A 17,938-nucleotide genomic window follows, 5' to 3' on the forward strand; every position below is an offset into this window, starting at 1 on the left:
ATTTCTAAATGAGCTCTTGGACTGACTATCCATAGGCTATAATAAAACTATTTAAAATTAATATACGTTCTCTTAAGTATATATTTATATATAGTTCTTGTAGGAGGGCACTATCAACAGTGATGGGCTTTATCTACTTCCATAAACTACCCTCATACATCAGAATACATAAAACTATTGGATTGCACTCTAGAAAAAGTGGCCTGTCACTCTCAAATCACGCGCTCTTACAAATATTACCAAGGAATAAGTGTGTGTGTGTGATTCAGCTTCACCTTGACCGTGTATATAACATTTTCCTGTGCACTGACATACCGCTATTAATTTGATTAAGTACATCACAGAGAGGCTCATTTTATATTCCTGCTAAATCATGAATATTCCCAAATAGTATTTGAAATTGAGAATAAAGAGCTATTATTCATGGGAGCTTAGCCTAATCCTGTTTTCACTTTTGTGTATACACACTAAAAAGTTATATCCATATACATGTATGATCTAACACATCTCTTTAGGGTTTCCTTGTTTGCTGTCATTGTATTGTCAAAGCCTGCATTATATAGCTTTAAATAAATTGGTCCTCACAACTCTCTCCTCCAGTGTAAAATCTAGTAAGTTCATGAGCTGTTTTTATTCAGGACAGAGATAAAAAGTTTCTTTCCTTTACTGAGACATAGCAAATAAATATCACAATACTTTAAATATACTTTAAACACTTTAAAATACAGCCTAGAAGAAGAGATTTTATAATGAGCTTTTCAAAAACTGTTTCAAGCTAGGTCACAAAAGGGCTTGAGTACTGAGGAGGTTTTAACCTATCCCCCAAATCTGTGATTTTCTTTGATTTTCTGTCTTTGCAAACTCTGCCACACATAATTACTTGGCAATTTGAACATAAATGCCTTGTCAAAATTTGTGTAGATTCATCTGGATCCAGAGTGAGCATTTTGTTCTACTACAATGGTTTTAATTTTCTTCTCTGATGACTGCTTTTGGTAAATTATTTACATAATTGATTCTTTGTTTCCTCAGGGTATCCCATTCCCGAAAATTCTCCAAGTGCAGCATTTTGGAGTATAGAGACTTTTTACAAAGAGGGGGTGGAGCCTGCCTTTTCAACAGGCCAACAAAGGTTAGTAACTTAGAAAGTGTAATTATGTCTACAGTGTTTTATAGTGGAACAGTGCTGAATATCAGATACTTGTTTTGGGAAGAAGGTTTCTTGCCAATCAGATTAATATTTAGTTACAAAACGCCCTATCATGTTGAAGGTTAGACCTGTTTAAATGAATGACAAAACCATAGATTTGATGTACTGAGTCTCTGGTTTTTCAGTGCTAGCTACATCCATCCAAGCCTCCCCTACAAAAAGCAAACAATCCTATTAAAATATCTTTGAAATTTTCATGTTAGTTTTTATACCCTGCTGCTAAGAAATAGTGGGGTAGATTAAGATAAAATACAACTTTACTCATTTTTCTGATAAAAATCCCATTTCCTCTTGATATTCTTTCTAGGGGCCTAACTAATTTCTTGACTTTTTTTGTTTTTTTTGAGTGGTCTGTTCTCCTGGGAAGGTAGCATTGCTAATATCAGCCAGCCAAAAAATGGCCCAAGGTATTTATGGATACCATAAATACTTGTACGTATTTATATTACATAGTGTCTATACCTGGGAAGGTTCGTGTTGTCAAGTGGCATTTCATCAAAATTTGTATGTAAAGTGTAGCAGTCCGTTAATCTACAAATCCTTAATTCAAAAAACTCTGAAAATTTCCATAAGTGTTTTTTATGCATTTGCAGAAAACATTCAACAGTAAAGCTTTTCCTAAACTGAAAATCTTTATTTATACCTCATAGTATAAATATTCATAAGTCTCACTGCAGAAATATTAATATATTTGATTATAAGGTATAGTCAGGCCCCTTGGGACTATTATGTAGAGCATGATAAATACATCATAATTTCCAAAATTCGGGAAACCCAGAATTCCTGAACTCAACTGGCTATAAAACTTCTGGATAAGGGACTTCAGACCTAAAGTAGCATGTCTGGAAATGAAGTTGCCTAACTGGCCAAAAAAGGCAGGATTGATGCTAATTAGCAGATGGTATAGAAATTGTAATATGGCAAACTTTATATTTCCTTTTAAAATACTACTTCATAAGTCAAATGTAGTTCATTGCTGTACAAAATGTTTGATACTCTGCAAATTGAGATAGCAGTGATATCATGTTAACCTTTTTAAAAAAGATCAGTGACTAATGTGGATAACTGACAGAATAATTTATTTCTATACCCATAATTAAGTGATACTGCTGCAGTCAGGAGATGGTAGTTTGATGTCTGACATCTGTGTAAAAATCTCAGTTAGGCTGTGGAAAAAGAAATAGGACTTTTAAGTGACCTTGTATCATTAAAGTCGGCTGCCTGCCTTTCATGGCATTGATCTCATTGCAGGAGAAATCTGAAAGCTTCAAAATGTTTTAAACAGGTGAAATAAGTATTAATAATAATGAACTAATGTGAGCTGCTAGCATTTTTGAATTGCAGTATGCGTGGCTAATTTTACCTAGCTTGCAGCCTACCAGGTAATTATAAGCATCATGCCTGAGAAAACAATTCTAACTTGTTTGGAAAGGTTAAGGCTTCTAGCATATGCATAAGGATTCATCAGTGGATTTCTGAAATTGCCCGTCAGTCAGAAGAAAATTATTCTAAATAACTTGGAAACGAGATAGAAATAATTATACATCTTCATTTTGAAAAGTTAGTAAATATGGAATTATTTCTTCTTTTTTCAACTACCTATCACAATGATTAAAAAAACCATACAGATTCCAGTGAGTAGTTCATATGCATATTTCAAAGAATGGACTTTTTCCCCAAGTGTTTTTAGTCAGTGAATGTATGTGTATGCACGGTTCATGTGTCATTTTTACATTATCTGTGTGCATATTTTCTGTGCTTTGGGAATCTTCCCCACTGCCATGTTTGTTTTCCATCTGGTTTGAGGTAGTGACCCATCTGAGGACAGAGGAGGAGTCTTTAGAATGGAAGAATTGGACGCCTGGTCTAAAGTGCTGGTTGCGTTCTGGTTGGCCCTTCCCTTTCCCATTTTCTCCTGCCTGCCAATCCAAGTATCACAGAGGTCAGGAGTGTTGATGTCACTCATTGGACTTTACCATAGGGGAGTCCCACCTGGGTAGCCTGGAAACCTGCCTTTCTTCTTATAATAGTTTTGCCTTCCTGGAAGTGGAAGGAGGATCAGGTCTTTCTCAGGGGAATTAGCAGAAGGTGACCTTCCCTTGGTGTGTGTTTAGCTGCTGCAGATGGAGGCTTTCCCCCTCTCATATTCAGACTCTGAGCATTTGGGTTGGGCTGTGCTGCTCCAGTCTTCATTCAGGTAGGTGATCATGCCCAGAGAAGCCCTGCCTCCCAGCTGATGGGAAATAGGCATGTTTCTCATGAACAGCCAACTACCTTAACAGTTGGGTACATCTGGCAAGCAAGTTCATGGCACCAGTAGAATGGGTTATCCTAGAAACTTGACTTTCCACTGGTCTAGGAATGATTGAGAGATTTTTATACATCCATTCATGTGTCTCAACATTCTCTAGACAATGAAGATTTCTTTTCAATGACAATGATGGGCTTGGATTTCTAGCAACGTTTTTTCCTACATTTATTTGCATTTACTTGGTTGTGTATATCACATTTGCCTGTCACTGAAGCATATTTCTCTTTTTGATAATTTTTATGGCTTCTTAGTTGCCTTGAGAGAAGTCAGCAAATTGGGTATTTGTAGGTCTTATTAGCAATGCATCTTAGCTCCATTAGCAAATATGAAAAATGATCTATTTCTCTAGACAGATTATCTCCATAAAAAGTAACTCCCATGCTAGAGGGTGTCTCTGGAGCCCACCACCAGAGAATCTTACCAAGAGATATACCCTATTTCAAATTTTTTTTTAAGTGTTATTAAGTGAACAGTGTTTTCTCCACAGACATCATTAATAAGATGCCGTAACAACAGATCACAGAAGAATATCGCATGATAGCTGATCATAGGGCCATGTATGTGGCCTGGATAGTGTGGTGATTATCTGTGACAAATTGAAATGTTTTTCCTTTCTCTCCCTAATCTCTTTCAGCTCTTTGAGCCCACAGAATGTGGCAATGGATATGTAGAAGCTGGAGAGGAGTGTGATTGTGGCTTCCATGTGGTAGGTATAAGAGACTTTCTCTACCTGCAGCACGTGATCTTACCTAGAGCAGACAAGTATAGCATTAGTGAGAGGCCCCTGCTATCGTTCACTGTGGTCTTACTGCCTTGCTTTCTGATCTCACTGATCAATGCTTAATTCCAGCTCAGACTTGTTAGAATTAGTCATGCCCTTATGGCCTTGTCTGAGAAAACCTAATGGATTTTCTAATCAGATTCCCTACCTCTTAAAAATTTATAGTTCATATTCATCTCAGACAAGTTTTACCAAATCATGAAACCTTCTTTCCATATATTTTGTATTATTTTTGTGTTTATAAAACTAGATTGGGTATTAAGAGTATAGGAGAGCTCATCAGGGGTAGGTTGTCTGCTAAAAAATAAGCTTTCTTTTTGCTTATTTGCCTTTCATAGAAGATCATACTTTGCTGAGAAATATGGCAGGAAGGAATCTATCATTGGTTAAAGTGATTAATTCCCCCAATATTTGCTTACTATTGTATAAATCTACCCGTTTGGATTATGCATGTCACGTGTGGAAAGAATATTGAATGATTACCAGGTAAGGTTCTTTGCTTACTCACATGAAGTATTTTCTCTAGGAGTGTTACGGACTGTGCTGTAAGAAATGCTCTCTCTCCAATGGGGCTCACTGCAGCGACGGGCCCTGCTGTAACAACACCTCATGTCTTGTGAGTTCCCTGACAGTTCTGTCTTTCTTTTCATTGAGAGATTAGCCAAATATCTCAGTGTGTACATTGAGCATTTTTATGGCTTTTCACAAAAATTGTTGGTTACAATGTGCATATTAGCCTAGCAGGTTTGTAGAATCAATAAATCTATGCAAATCCTGTGGGTCACAACATTTATCTTTACTATTATCCACTATCAACTCCCTTATCCTCCAATGCTTCATTAAGAAAATATACCTATACTGCTGCCAAAGTAAATGTTGAGGGTTGCCCTACTTACTAACAGATGAAAACCAAATTAAATTGTTGAATAAAAGAGGGACAATTCCTGTGGTCTTTTAAATTATATGACCTACTTATAACATTTTTCTTCAAAACTTACTCTAATTTATTTTAGACCCTTAACATAAAAGCTAGTGCTCATGTTTTCCCATTGAGCTTTTAAAATACCCTATGAAGTCAGGAAAGCTGGATAGGGAAGTAATATATGTATGTATGTTTATACATGTATATACACAGTTTGTGTGTGTGTACACATAGAACCTTTTATCTACAGAGACCTGTAGTTATTTTTGAAAAGTCATTTTTAATCTTCCTTTTTCTGATATATATAACCTCTAATATTCCTTATAACCATAAAATTATATAATTTTATTAATTTTTAAATACCAAGGGGTATATACATTATGGTATTCTGGAATATTCTAGCTTAGTTTCTACTTGCTTCATGTCCCCAGACAGATTATAAATTGCTTGAGGGTAGTGGGCTCTTTCCTTCATCTTTTACTCACTCCTTCCCCAGACAAACAAAATGTCTTGTATACAATAGGCATTCACTGGCATTACTGAAGGTTATTCATATGAATTCAATGAAATTTGATTCTGTTTATTTAGCTAAGGCAAGATTAATATCCAAGCTAATATAAGATAAATTAGTGAAGGCTGGATACATATAAATCAGTTCTTCAGAGAAATCTTAAATGTTTATGTTACAGTGTTCTGCAGTTTTTGTCTTATGCCAAATCAGAATTTCTTCTTTACATAATTTCTATGATATTGTTTTCCTGAAATAATGCTCTTGAGATAGTGGATTTTGAAACCTGAGCGTTTGATGCCTGGTTGATGATTCATCTTCACAGGGTACAGAGGGTAGCGTCTGAGTCTTGTTTCTATTCTACAGCTGTCTTGCTAATTCACAAAAAGGGTTTGATGATGGTTAGGAGAGAATATAAGGATTGGGGGTGAATATAAGAATGCTAACTCTTAAATATCAGTTAATACTAACTCCTGATATTGAATTTATCTGCAGTTTCAACCACGAGGGTATGAGTGTCGGGATGCTGTGAACGGGTGTGATATTACTGAATATTGTACTGGAGACTCTGGCCAGGTACGGCAAGCTGTGTTTTAGCTAATACATTTTTCTTGTAAACACAGGTTGAGTGCCCCTTATCTGACATGCACCACGAGTGCAAGTTTAAACATGAAATTTATTTATGTGTCATATATACCTTATACACATAGCCTGAAGATAATTTTATACAATATTTATAATAACTTCTTACACAAAGCAAAGTTTGTGATTGTTGAACCGTCAGAAAGCCAAAGTGTCACCATCTCAGCCACCCGTGTGGATAATCTGTGGTTGTTTACAATTACTGTCACTCCTGACTCTGAATTTATATGCTACCGATAAATCATTTTCTTACACTTATTCACACGTAAGTACTTAACATTAAGAACATGACATACCATTAATACAGTGAAAAAATAATGTGTTCAGGCTAATTAAGCAGCACGGTAGCATCAACAGGATACCTGTATCAGCTGTTAAAAAACAGCAACAACAAATGACAGGCTTTCAGCCTGCACTTATGATGCTATGTTTTGAACCTTTGAAAGGGTTTCTGTGCACCGTATTTTATTTTTTTGAATGAAAAGAAACATCAGAAGCAGTTGAGGGACCAGGGATGAGCAGGCATTCTGCTGGATGGCTTTTAAAAATGTTTCTTCCAGAGTCATCTGCCTCATTAACACACCTTTTGTCTTAGAAGATTCTCTTTGATTTTATAAACTGACATGATTTCTTGTTTTGTTATGAATGCATGCTGCTCTAGTCCTTCAGTAAGCCTATCACACATTTCAACCTTGTAGTCTATAGGCACCTCTTCTGCATTGTTAATAACGTCATCGTCACTGTCATGTTGACACTTGAAAATTTTGGAGCATTTCAGATTTTGGATTTTTAGATTAGGGATAATCGACCTGGCTTGACCTGTATACATTGTGAAGCTTTCAGTATAGGTTACATGTGTGAATATGCCTTGGTTCCTTTTGTTTTATGTTTTGTTTTGCTTTGTTTTCTAGTTATTTCTAGCTCTTCACCGTACCTTTATTTTAGGAAAGTTTGGTGTGGTTTTTTTGGACCTAAATCTCCTTTTCTTTCAGATTTCTCCTTCATAATTAGTTCTTTTCATATGATTTATACTCAACTAATTGATTTTTCTTTCCTGGTCCCCACATCTTGAACAGTACATTCACATTGATGAAGTGCTAATGTACTGTTTTCAAACATTTTAAAGCCACAAGATCATTTTGTCTGACAAATCTTGGATGGATGCCCAAAGTATTATAGAAAACAAGGATCAAGCAGGACTGCTCTGGTTAGAGTGGGACTGAGAGCAGAAGTCTCCCTTTCTTCATTCTCTGTTGCTGTCTGTGTCCCACCCACATAGCCCTCCCTGGGTTCGTGACCTATCTGCTTTGGCATAATTTTCTTCCCATTAAAATTGTTATAATTAATGTTGCATTCTAGAATTCCTCCTTTATATAATTTTTGTTTTTCATTTACGTCATATTATTTTAAGTCTTTATGTCATTCCCATGAATATTTGTTGAATGCCTGCTATGTGTCAAACACTGCTATAAATGCTGGGGTATGATAGGGAAGGAGATAGATATGTCCTTGCTCTCGTGGAATTTATATTCTGCCTGGGTGTGGACAGGCAAATAAATAAACAAAAATACGAAATGGTGATATGTGCAAAGCGTAAAATAAGGTGATTTGAAAAGAGTGATGGGGTGGGGTGTGTTAGCCGGGGTGATCAAGTATTTCTCCCTGGAGGAGATGGCCTTGACATACAGACACAAATAGGAAGGAGCCAGTCAGTAAACAGTGAGAGCAGAAGCTTGACTTCATCAAGAAATGGAATGAAAGCAAGGACAGCTGGACAATAGTGGAAATGCTTCAGAAAAGAAGTCAGAAATCAGGGTACATAGGGACTTGTAGACCATGGTAAAAATTTCGGATTTCATTCTACTTTCATTTTCATTCTGACATTTCTTCAAAAGCATTTTCCCATACTACTATACAGTCTTTATGAATATCCTTTTCGCGATTGCATGGGAGTCTATCATGTGGATTTATCCATTGATTTTATACCCAGTATGGATACTTAGATTTTGGCAGATTTTCGTTATTGTAATTAGTATGGAAGTGGACATCTTTGCACATTTTTAAAAGACTGTTTCTTGTTCAGGGTTAGCTGCTTAGCAATATGTTTCTGGGAGCGGACTTAAATATTGCTAGGTTTTATTATTGAAAATGGCTAAGTCTAAGGCCATAGCTTAATGTGAGGGCTAAATGAGTCTCCTTGTAGATCCAAGTTCCCGCTGTAATAATAGGTTACTGACAAAATTGGGTCCAGAACAATCTCTCCCTGCAGAGGCAGGCCCTTGCACGGAGAAGCGGTGGAGAATGCATAATTTTTGTGGGAAGGTCTGCTTCTGAGAGAACAGCAGAGCTGAGCCACAATGCCTGGTTACTGTTCCCTAGCTCACTCCGCCTCCCAGTGGTGGAAGTGAGTAAAGGCTCAATTACATCAAGTTACACCAATGAGTAACGGTAACTGGAAGGAAGCAGAAGGGAGAAAAAAGGGTTCCTTATTAACCCTTTTGATAGATCTTGATGTATATTATCTGAGGCTGAATTCAAATAGACCCTTTTAAAGATATGTTATAGTGAAATATGTTCAGGCTATTTTTTGTGATATTTTTACATACCTGTTTCTTGTATTTGAATATATAAATAAGATTCTTTGCAATTTTTAATAATGTAGTGACAAAGTAAGAATTGTGGGTTCTGTGTTTAATGACAAGTGTACTGAATCCTGATATACTGTTTTACTGAGTTATATTTTCAGCTTCGTAGAATGTTACTATTTTTATACCCACTATATATGGTTTTAATTCTGTATATTCAACCCTTTTATAAGTATAGGTTTTCATTTCAATCTTTTAACTCCTGAATTCCCATGGAATTTACTGAAAATAAGGGTTTTATAATGAGAGCTCTTTGTTCAACCTAATATTTTGTTGTCTAGGTAAAATGTTTTTTTTTAATTTTTATATTGTGTGTCTAAGGTGAAAATTATACTGTTAAATTAATTTCTCAGTGGCATATTAGAATAGAATACTCTTGTTAATAATTTCTTAACATGATCAGAATGAACCCAGAATAGAAAATTAGAGTAGAGGAGGTTAAAACCCCCCTTTTCCACTTTGTAAGAGATAGTGAACCTTGAATCTAATTAATACCAATAATCAAGAAATTGAAATATTTGCATCTCTGAGAATCAGTGTTTACAGGAGACATCATGACTTTATCTTTTTAGTATATTTTTGCTTAATTTTAATATAATCATTTACTGATGCCCCTGAGCTACTTTTTAAATTTATAATTTATGGCAGAATTAAAACTGCTTTTGCAACTGTGAGAAGTCTTTGGCAAATAACACCAGATGATATACTAAAGATACTTGAAAGATGTGAGAAATGTTTTTTGTTAGTGCTATTGAAATATGTCATCTAAATGGATGGTGTGACACAATGTAAAATAAACACATTTAGATGCTATTGCACTATTGAAGCCGGCCTGCCTGAAGTGAACCTTCCTGTACAGCATAAAACTGGGGGCCGGAATGGCCTTCGGAGACTGCATTCAAAGCTCTACTCACAGGCCGAATAAAGTACACGATTTATGGTTCTTCTGTGTTAAATGTCCCTAGAGAACATGAGATGTCCCATAATTTCCCCTGTTAAACATTTCAGTGATAAGCAACTGGCTTTTATTAGCCTAAATTAAAAACAAATTGATTAAAAATCTCACATGTGGCTATGCCAGCCTATATATACAGACTTTTTTTTTATTAGTAAAAAATTTCTACACGTTTTTTTCTTTTGAAAAATCATAAAAGTGAAATCTCACAAATTAATTTTCAATCCTGATGTGCCTATTCTAATAGTGGCAACATTTCTTTTGCATTTCTGTTAACTGTGGTTGCATTAGTTTTAGAGTAAGTGAATAATTAATGACAGTTGATTAATGAGATAATGATTGCATTTTGAGTGGACTCGGATGGATGGAAGAGGCCGCAGGGATTTCTGCTTTTTGTGCCGCTGGCCCAGTTTCGTGCACTGAAACTCCAGGTTTTTGTGGCCATCCCTTGAATAATCCCCTTCAAGTTGAATGAAACTTAAATGAGAGTCAGTTATTCTTTGGTTACTTGAGGTATTCTTTAGGAAGTTACTATTTCTGAGGAATGCTAAATTAGTTCTGTCATTTTTCTGCGGTAAACTTGATCAACAGCTTGGTATATGCAGAATAGAATAACCTCGTTGTGTCTGTGTGGGTCATTTATTTATTCTGTCAGTCAGTCAATAGTAATTGCACACCTGCCACGTGCCCATTATGGTTCTAGGAGCTAGGGGGTCAGTAGGGAAGAAAGAATATGAAATCCTGCCTGCGTGGAGAATGGGGAACAGAGAAAGCCCGCGCGGGAGAGGGCTGCAGTTTTGAAGAGCACAGTTAGAAAAAGCCTCTCTGAGATGATGATATCCGAGCAAAGCCCTAACAAAGGCGAGGGAGCAAGCCGTGCAGAAATCTGGAGGGAGGGAAGAAGCAACAGCAAAGGTCAAGGCTGTGGGTGGCAGCATGCCTTGCACACCCACATGGAGTCACCTCTCCATGGCAAGTAGAAAGTGAGGTCAGGGAGATGACGACAAAGGGTGGGTAAGGGCAGATCACATGGGACTTTGAAGGTCAGTAAGCTGGGAAGCCATTTGAGCATTTTGAACAGAGGATCGATGTGATCTGATGTTTACATTTTTAAAGAGATCACTCTGGTAGCAATATTGACTCTAAGGTGACTAGGGTGGAGGCAGGGGACTCAGGTAGGAGGATTTATTGACAGACTGGATGGAGGGAGCTAGCAGGATTTATTGACAGACTGGATGGAGGGAGCTAGCAGGATTTATTGACAGACTGGATGGAGGGAGCTAGCAGGATTTATTGACAGACTGGATGCAGGAAGAGTATGTGAGAAAGAGAGGGAAAGAGGATGACTGTGGGTTTTGGCCTGAACAATTGGAAGGATGGGTTGCTATTTACTGAGCCGGCAAAGACCTTGGTGCATATTGATCTGTTTCTTATTCGCTTGCCGTGCCTGTGTATTTTTTTCTTTTCATATTTGCTTTGAACACTGTAGCAGAGCCTTGGACCTGACTGTTTTGTTTGTTTTTTTTTCTTTCTTTTTTTAGCTCTCTTAAATGGGGTAAATAAAATGCACAGAGAGTCAAAATTTTAACTTATACCGGGTAACTTGGGGAAAATGAAGTATCCTTTTATAAAATTATTTGATAAATAAACCTGTAAAAAGAAATAACCATCACAACACAGACTGTTCTAGTAACAGGTCTACGGCTTGAGAGATCAGAAATATAACAGCAATTACATCGAGTGGAAAGGCAGGGTTTCTTTGGTTTCAGTAAAGTAACCTATAGGTGAGGGTCATGACGTCAAAGCAAATTTGACATTTTCACAGAGCTGAACAAGGTCCTGTAAATTAGTTCTTAAATGTATTCACTCCTGTGTAACAGGCTGATTCATTTCCTTCATTGTCCATTTTAATACGTCCTACTTTTAACTCCGTAGGTAAGCGAATATAATTTGTTATTCTAGTCTACCTCAAGTAAACAAAGAAGTATATAAAAAGCATCTACTGCACGAGCCTAATTTATTTTTACCAATAATAAGAGAATTAATTTGGAAAACCTACTTACAGAGTTACACATGTTTTTCTAAATGTTCCTAAATTTTGTATTCACCATGCCTGCATTTTTTTGCATTTTTATTTATTGCGTACATTATCTGAAGGTACTTAGCATGCTGAACATAGACTAACAAGATAATATTTTTTCAGTGCCCACCAAATCTTCATAAGCAAGATGGATATGCATGCAATCAAAATCAGGTATGCTGGGCTATAAATTTTAAATGGTAATTTTAAAAGGATTAGTTAGACAGATTTTTTTTTCTTCTTTTTAATAAATGTAAATTTGAAGGGAAATTTATTCAAATAAATCATTACAGTGGGGTTCTAGGTCAGAGTTGCTTCATGTATCCTAAATGTTAAATGTATTATATTTAACCCTGATCCAAATTGAGAGAAAAGGGAAAAAATATATTGGCTGAAGAATTTAGGAATCTAATTTATTGAGTTGTGACCCCCTTTCAATAATTTCAGCCTGTTTATTATGGGGAAAAAGACAATTTTATGGGGTTTTTGTTTTCTGAAGCTACATTATAACCTAACCATTTACACACAAAAGAAGCTAAAAAATCATTTTGATATCACGCAAAGAAATATACCAATTTTTGTTTTCCATAAAATTGTAAATTTTAGATGATTAGTTTGGATTTTCAGTGTTGTACAAGGAGGTCTGTTCTGAGTTTTAAATTTTTAACTGCCTGCTATGCTGCTTTTAAGATGTTTGTGATTCTTATTGGTTGCTATGGAAACATTAGGATATGGAATGAAAAAACCTTAGCTAAGTCGGCTAGAAGGAGACCGTGTAGTAAACATGACGGGAAAACGAACTGACTCCGTGCGCCTTACATGTGTGCTCCTGTCTCCAGGGCCGCTGCTACAACGGCGAGTGCAAGACCAGGGACAACCAGTGTCAGTACATCTGGGGAACAAGTAGGTTGCGTCTTCCTGCTTGACAGTCACACATACAGTTTTCCTTTAATATTGTTCTTCTCTGCCGGTCTTGCTGAAAGCGATGCACGGCTTGGCGTGATGTTAAAAAAAAAAAAAAAAAATCCACAAAGGGTGTGAGAGAACTGTGACTCTGAGGCACAAAAGCTATAGAAAAACAGCTGCTTCCATAGGGGATTTGCCATCAGAACGGCGCAGCGTCCTTCAATGGCTGTGGCTCTCGGAGAGCGGATGCTGTACTCACTTGCAACAATCGGGTTGAGTGCAGCGGTCATATTCATTATCCAGACACTCGGGCGCTTTACTCTGCACCTTGGATTTAAAATTACGGCCCCCACCCCTCCCTACTAACACATACTAGTTAGCTTTCTGTTTTTTACCCCAGGAAAGTACCAGAATTATTTTTTAAATTCTATCATCACTTACTGTCTCAGTTCAAAGTGAGAAAATGCAGATACTTCTTCCTAAGGTGCAGACAGGTACACGGTTATGATTCGCAGTACAGTCCCTAAACGTTAATATACCTGTCCCTTCCCGACGTGTGCAGCGCCTCTCCGGGGAACATCGGCTCTTGACGACCAGACTGAAGGAACAAGAAGTTCTCGGAATTTTACTAGCCTTGCCGGCCGAGGCCCGGCCACCCCGAAGGAAAAGAAAGCACACAAAAGGAGAACAGGGCCGCTGGCATGAATGATTTCAGAGTTTGGCGAATGTCATTTATCTAAAAGATTTATACTCGGTCCCTTCAGTTTTGACAGAGGAAAGATACAAGAGACATATTTATTTTTTAAAAGGTTTAAATATCAAAACCCAGGTGCCAACAACGTAAAATCTCAATGGTTTACAACTTTATAATCTCCTAAAATTAATATAAACCAGGATTAAAAATGTTTACTCATTTTCTGTGTGTCACTTTACTCATTCCTGCTGGGGATGATTCCCACCTCCCAGCCTCAAACCCACCAACAAGAATTAGAAAGAACTTCGTTTCTCAGGTTGAAAACAATGTTGCGTTGGAGCTTTGTTTGTGTGAGCATAAAGAGCCAACTGTTAAATTTTTAGGAATTTTACAAGCCAGGGGACATCACAGTGATAGCTTGAAATCAGCCATGGAATATTTACCCCCGGGAAACTAGCAATTGCTACAAATCAGGATTTTTTTTTTTTCTTTTCTTTTCCTGGAGAACTAGTTGTTAAGCATTTACCGGCGCACTACTGGTCACGGGTAACAAAGGGAACGGAAATTAATTTTCTTCTCTTGTGCATCTTCAAAAGAGGCTGCAGGGTCTGACAAGTTCTGCTATGAAAAGCTGAATACGGAAGGCACAGAGAAGGGAAACTGCGGGAAGGACGGAGACCGGTGGATTCAGTGCAGCAAACAGTGAGTGGCCGGCTCTGGGCGTGTCACGGCTGGACGTGGAAGCCCTGTGCAAAATGCAAAAGGAGCACAAAATAAATGTTACTGACTTTTTATACATGTTCAATTATTCAAAAATGTAAAGTATATATATTTTAAAAATATATTAGTATACCTAGAGGCAAATGGCTATGGATTAAACTGTTGCTATGCAACAGACTCGTGCCATTTCCGTGAAATTCAGAAAATCTCTCACATGCTGCATTTCAGTTGATTCTTGTTCTGAAAAGATACTTTGCCAAAGTATTACAAATTAGTGTTAGGTTTTAATTTTCTACTTTTGCTAGAACATATGGCCTATGAATATAGTGGTATACACAGAGTTTAAGAGGCAAAATATATGAAATGTAAATATTTTGGGGACCAGTCAAAGTGAAATAATAATATATTTTTGATCATTTCACAAGTGCAACACCATTTGATTTAATCAAGCTTATAATATCTATACCAGGGATTTTTTTTTCCCCTACTAAAAAGAATCTAGTTAGTGGATATTGGAGGTATCTTTCCTCAGGAAATTAGATACTTTCAGAGCACGCTGCTGATATTTCACTTTGATTAATTGAGGAAAGTTAGAATTCTTATATAATAGGTTATTAATGTTAATTCATTGATACGGGTCTATGGAATCTTAAGTTATAGGCCAAAGCACCTGCGTTTTCCATCCATAGCAGTGAAATTCTTCTCCCAGTGTTGAAGCAGGGTGAGAATTTAAGGGCAGGTTTATTTCTTTGTTCAGTGATCTCTGTGTTGTACTTTATGAAACTTGGCCATTCCAAGTCTTTGATAGTGGATGACGCATTTAGCAGGCAGCAAATCTTTGACTGTAATTTCTTTAACACTCAACCAAAATAATAGAGAACAGAGGTTCCCATCTACTGTCTCATGAGTGAGGTACAGATGTTCTGAGATGTTGATCCTCCATTCTTAAGGTGCCAGGGAGTAGGAAGAAAGGGGACCTGAAGTAGTCAAAACCCATGGGGTTGGACACCTCTGAATTTGATCAGCTTCATTCATTAACTCCATGTTCTAGACAAATCTGATCATTTTTCCGCGTCTCTGTGCCTTCAAAACGTTCAGGAGGCATTGGATTATTGTAAAAGATCATGGTTTTAATTTGTATTTCCCCAGATTACAAATGGAATTTAGCACATTTTTGTATGTTTATTGGACATGGATTTCCTTTTTTGTGATATACCACACACATCCTTTGGGAGTCATTGTTTACTTAACAGATAGACTGGAGGTCGATGCCCTCCTGGTGGGTGAGTCATTTAACTGTGTCACCCAGGCCTCATGATTTCTACCCCTCTGCTCTGTAATCCTTAGCATGTTGTGGTTTTGTCCTTATGCTTGTGGACTCAGGATTGTGGGATAGATACAAAAGCTACACAATTAAAGGTGGAAAGCAGGAGTAGGAGCAGAAGGTCTGCCTTCTGTCAGTCTCTAACCTTTTATCCAGAAAGCAAAATCCCCCCAGCATTCCCTAGCTGGCTTTCCCTCACATCTTTACAGCCCAGGGGCCACTTCTAACTCTAGGAGGGTAGGGAGGGGGGATGGAGAGGAGAGTAGGGGTAGGAACGGGAGTGCCATGACCAGTGTAGATACTCGTTATGATCCATCTTTCATGGCTGACACTTTGCTGCCCAACACAAAACTGTGATCTTCTTAGTAAGGAAAGAAGGAGTTATAGCCGACCAAGGGTATCTAAACAAGTGATTTTGTTTAGAAGAAAAGAGATATTTAAAATTTTTAAATATAGTTTTTAACTTGATTGCCTTTCTCCTTTCCTTCACACGTTCAGTGATGTATTCTGTGGATTTTTACTCTGCACCAATCTTACTCGAGCACCACGTATCGGTCAGCTTCAGGGTGAGATCATCCCAACTTCCTTCTACCATCAAGGCCGGGTGATCGACTGCAGGTACCATATTACATGTTGGAAAACCTAATAAAACACGAGAATTGCCAATTTCAAAAAATCAAATTTTGAAAAAACCAAAAATCATTGATTGTTTAGTTCTAACAAGAGGAAAGTTGACTTAGATTTTTATCACCTTTCATGTTGAGAGTCAGTGAACAAGCATAGCTGTATATAGATTTGAAAATTACATTTGCTCAAAATTTTACTAGTTATTAGTAATGGGACATTCTTTGTAAACATAATCTTTAGAGTAGAATTACAGTATTTATTTTAACCTGTAGTTAAAGTTTTTGAGGATTGGAATATGGCATGCTTTGAACACTGTGTGTTTTATTTTATGAGTCCCTCTATCCCCGAAGAAAAGAGTTTAAACTATACTTTATATAACATGTGCCTGGTTTAGAAGATGGCTTAACAAATACCCAATTATACATAGAAAATATTTATTAAAATATTATTTATAGCGGTAAGCAAACATTTGCTATCCACTACTTGTCTGGGAGTGCCATGCAGGTAGGTATGATGCTTATTGTTTTTAGTCAGGGAGACATATTATATTCTAAATTAGGATTGTTCTCTTCAAAGTAGTCGTAATTCTCAGATACTGTTCTCTTACTCTCTTACTCTCAGATACTGTATCTCTTAATGATACAGGTGCTGCCCAAAACACTTTTGGGATTCTCCCTAAAGAATTGCTTTTGGCATCTGGAAACTTTTATTTTTAGTATCCTTAGAATAGCAAATCTCCACTTTATGTGAGGGAATTATCGAAAAATAATTTTGAACAAATTTTAGTAAACCGATTGAGTATCAAATTGGATAACATGCCGTCTTGGTCAGGTAGTTGCTGCTTTTCTGTCTTTTAAATGATTCCAAAAGCAGTCGTAACAGCGTTTTAGACTATAAGATCCTTCCTGGAATAAATTTATAGTCCTCCAAGCTAATTACTTTGATGTACACAAGCTTTCTTTGAATGTGTATATTTTTACATGTCTTTAGATACAATAGCCTTGTTAAATTATATTGTATGCTAACCTAGCATATTTGTAAAATATCCAGCAAGGTATTCTGTTAGTAATTATAGCATTGATTATCATTCAGGTTCAAGTTATTTCTAACTTTGAAATTTTTGAAGTATAAGTCATGCACCGAAGTGCATGAGAAGATGTTCCAGTCAATGATGGACTCACATAGGACAGGGGTCTCATAAGATTATAATACTATATTTTTTACTGTACCATTTCTATGTTTAGATACACAAATACTTACCATTGTGTTACAGTTGCCTACAATATTCAGTACAGTCACATACTATACAGGTTTGTAGCCTAGGAATAATGGACTATATATAGTGTGTAGTAGGCTATATTATGTGGGTTTATGTAAGTAAACACTATGATGTTCATACAACAATGAAATCACCTGATGACATATTTCTTAGAACTTAACCTGACATTAAGTGAGGCATGACTGTAAATATCAATAGAAAAGAACTGGTGTATTTATTTTTTCAATTATCGATAATCAAATTCTCTGAAATAATAATAATAATTTTCATTTGTTGTTTTCCCAATATCTGCTTTTTTCTATCATGCCACATCTGAAAGCCGTAGAGAGCTAAT

General features: G+C 36.7%; 1 protein-coding gene across 2 annotated transcripts in view; it reads left to right on the top strand.

The window, feature by feature from the left end:
- Positions 1-17,938, top strand: part of ADAM23 (ADAM metallopeptidase domain 23) — a 153,848-nt gene that overhangs the window by 110,091 nt on the left and 25,819 nt on the right. For both annotated transcript variants that reach the window (XM_012738876.2, XM_076005871.1), the window contains exons 15-22: positions 1,033-1,132; positions 4,156-4,227; positions 4,829-4,918; positions 6,228-6,308; positions 12,178-12,228; positions 12,894-12,957; positions 14,251-14,356; positions 16,197-16,316. In XM_012738876.2, the coding sequence (XP_012594330.1) occupies positions 1,033-1,132; positions 4,156-4,227; positions 4,829-4,918; positions 6,228-6,308; positions 12,178-12,228; positions 12,894-12,957; positions 14,251-14,356; positions 16,197-16,316 (684 nt within the window). The remainder of the gene's footprint in view (positions 1-1,032; positions 1,133-4,155; positions 4,228-4,828; positions 4,919-6,227; positions 6,309-12,177; positions 12,229-12,893; positions 12,958-14,250; positions 14,357-16,196; positions 16,317-17,938) is intronic.

The sequence above is a fragment of the Microcebus murinus genome, chromosome 8 (genome assembly GCF_040939455.1).
Source record: "Microcebus murinus isolate Inina chromosome 8, M.murinus_Inina_mat1.0, whole genome shotgun sequence".
NCBI lineage: Eukaryota > Metazoa > Chordata > Mammalia > Primates > Cheirogaleidae > Microcebus > Microcebus murinus.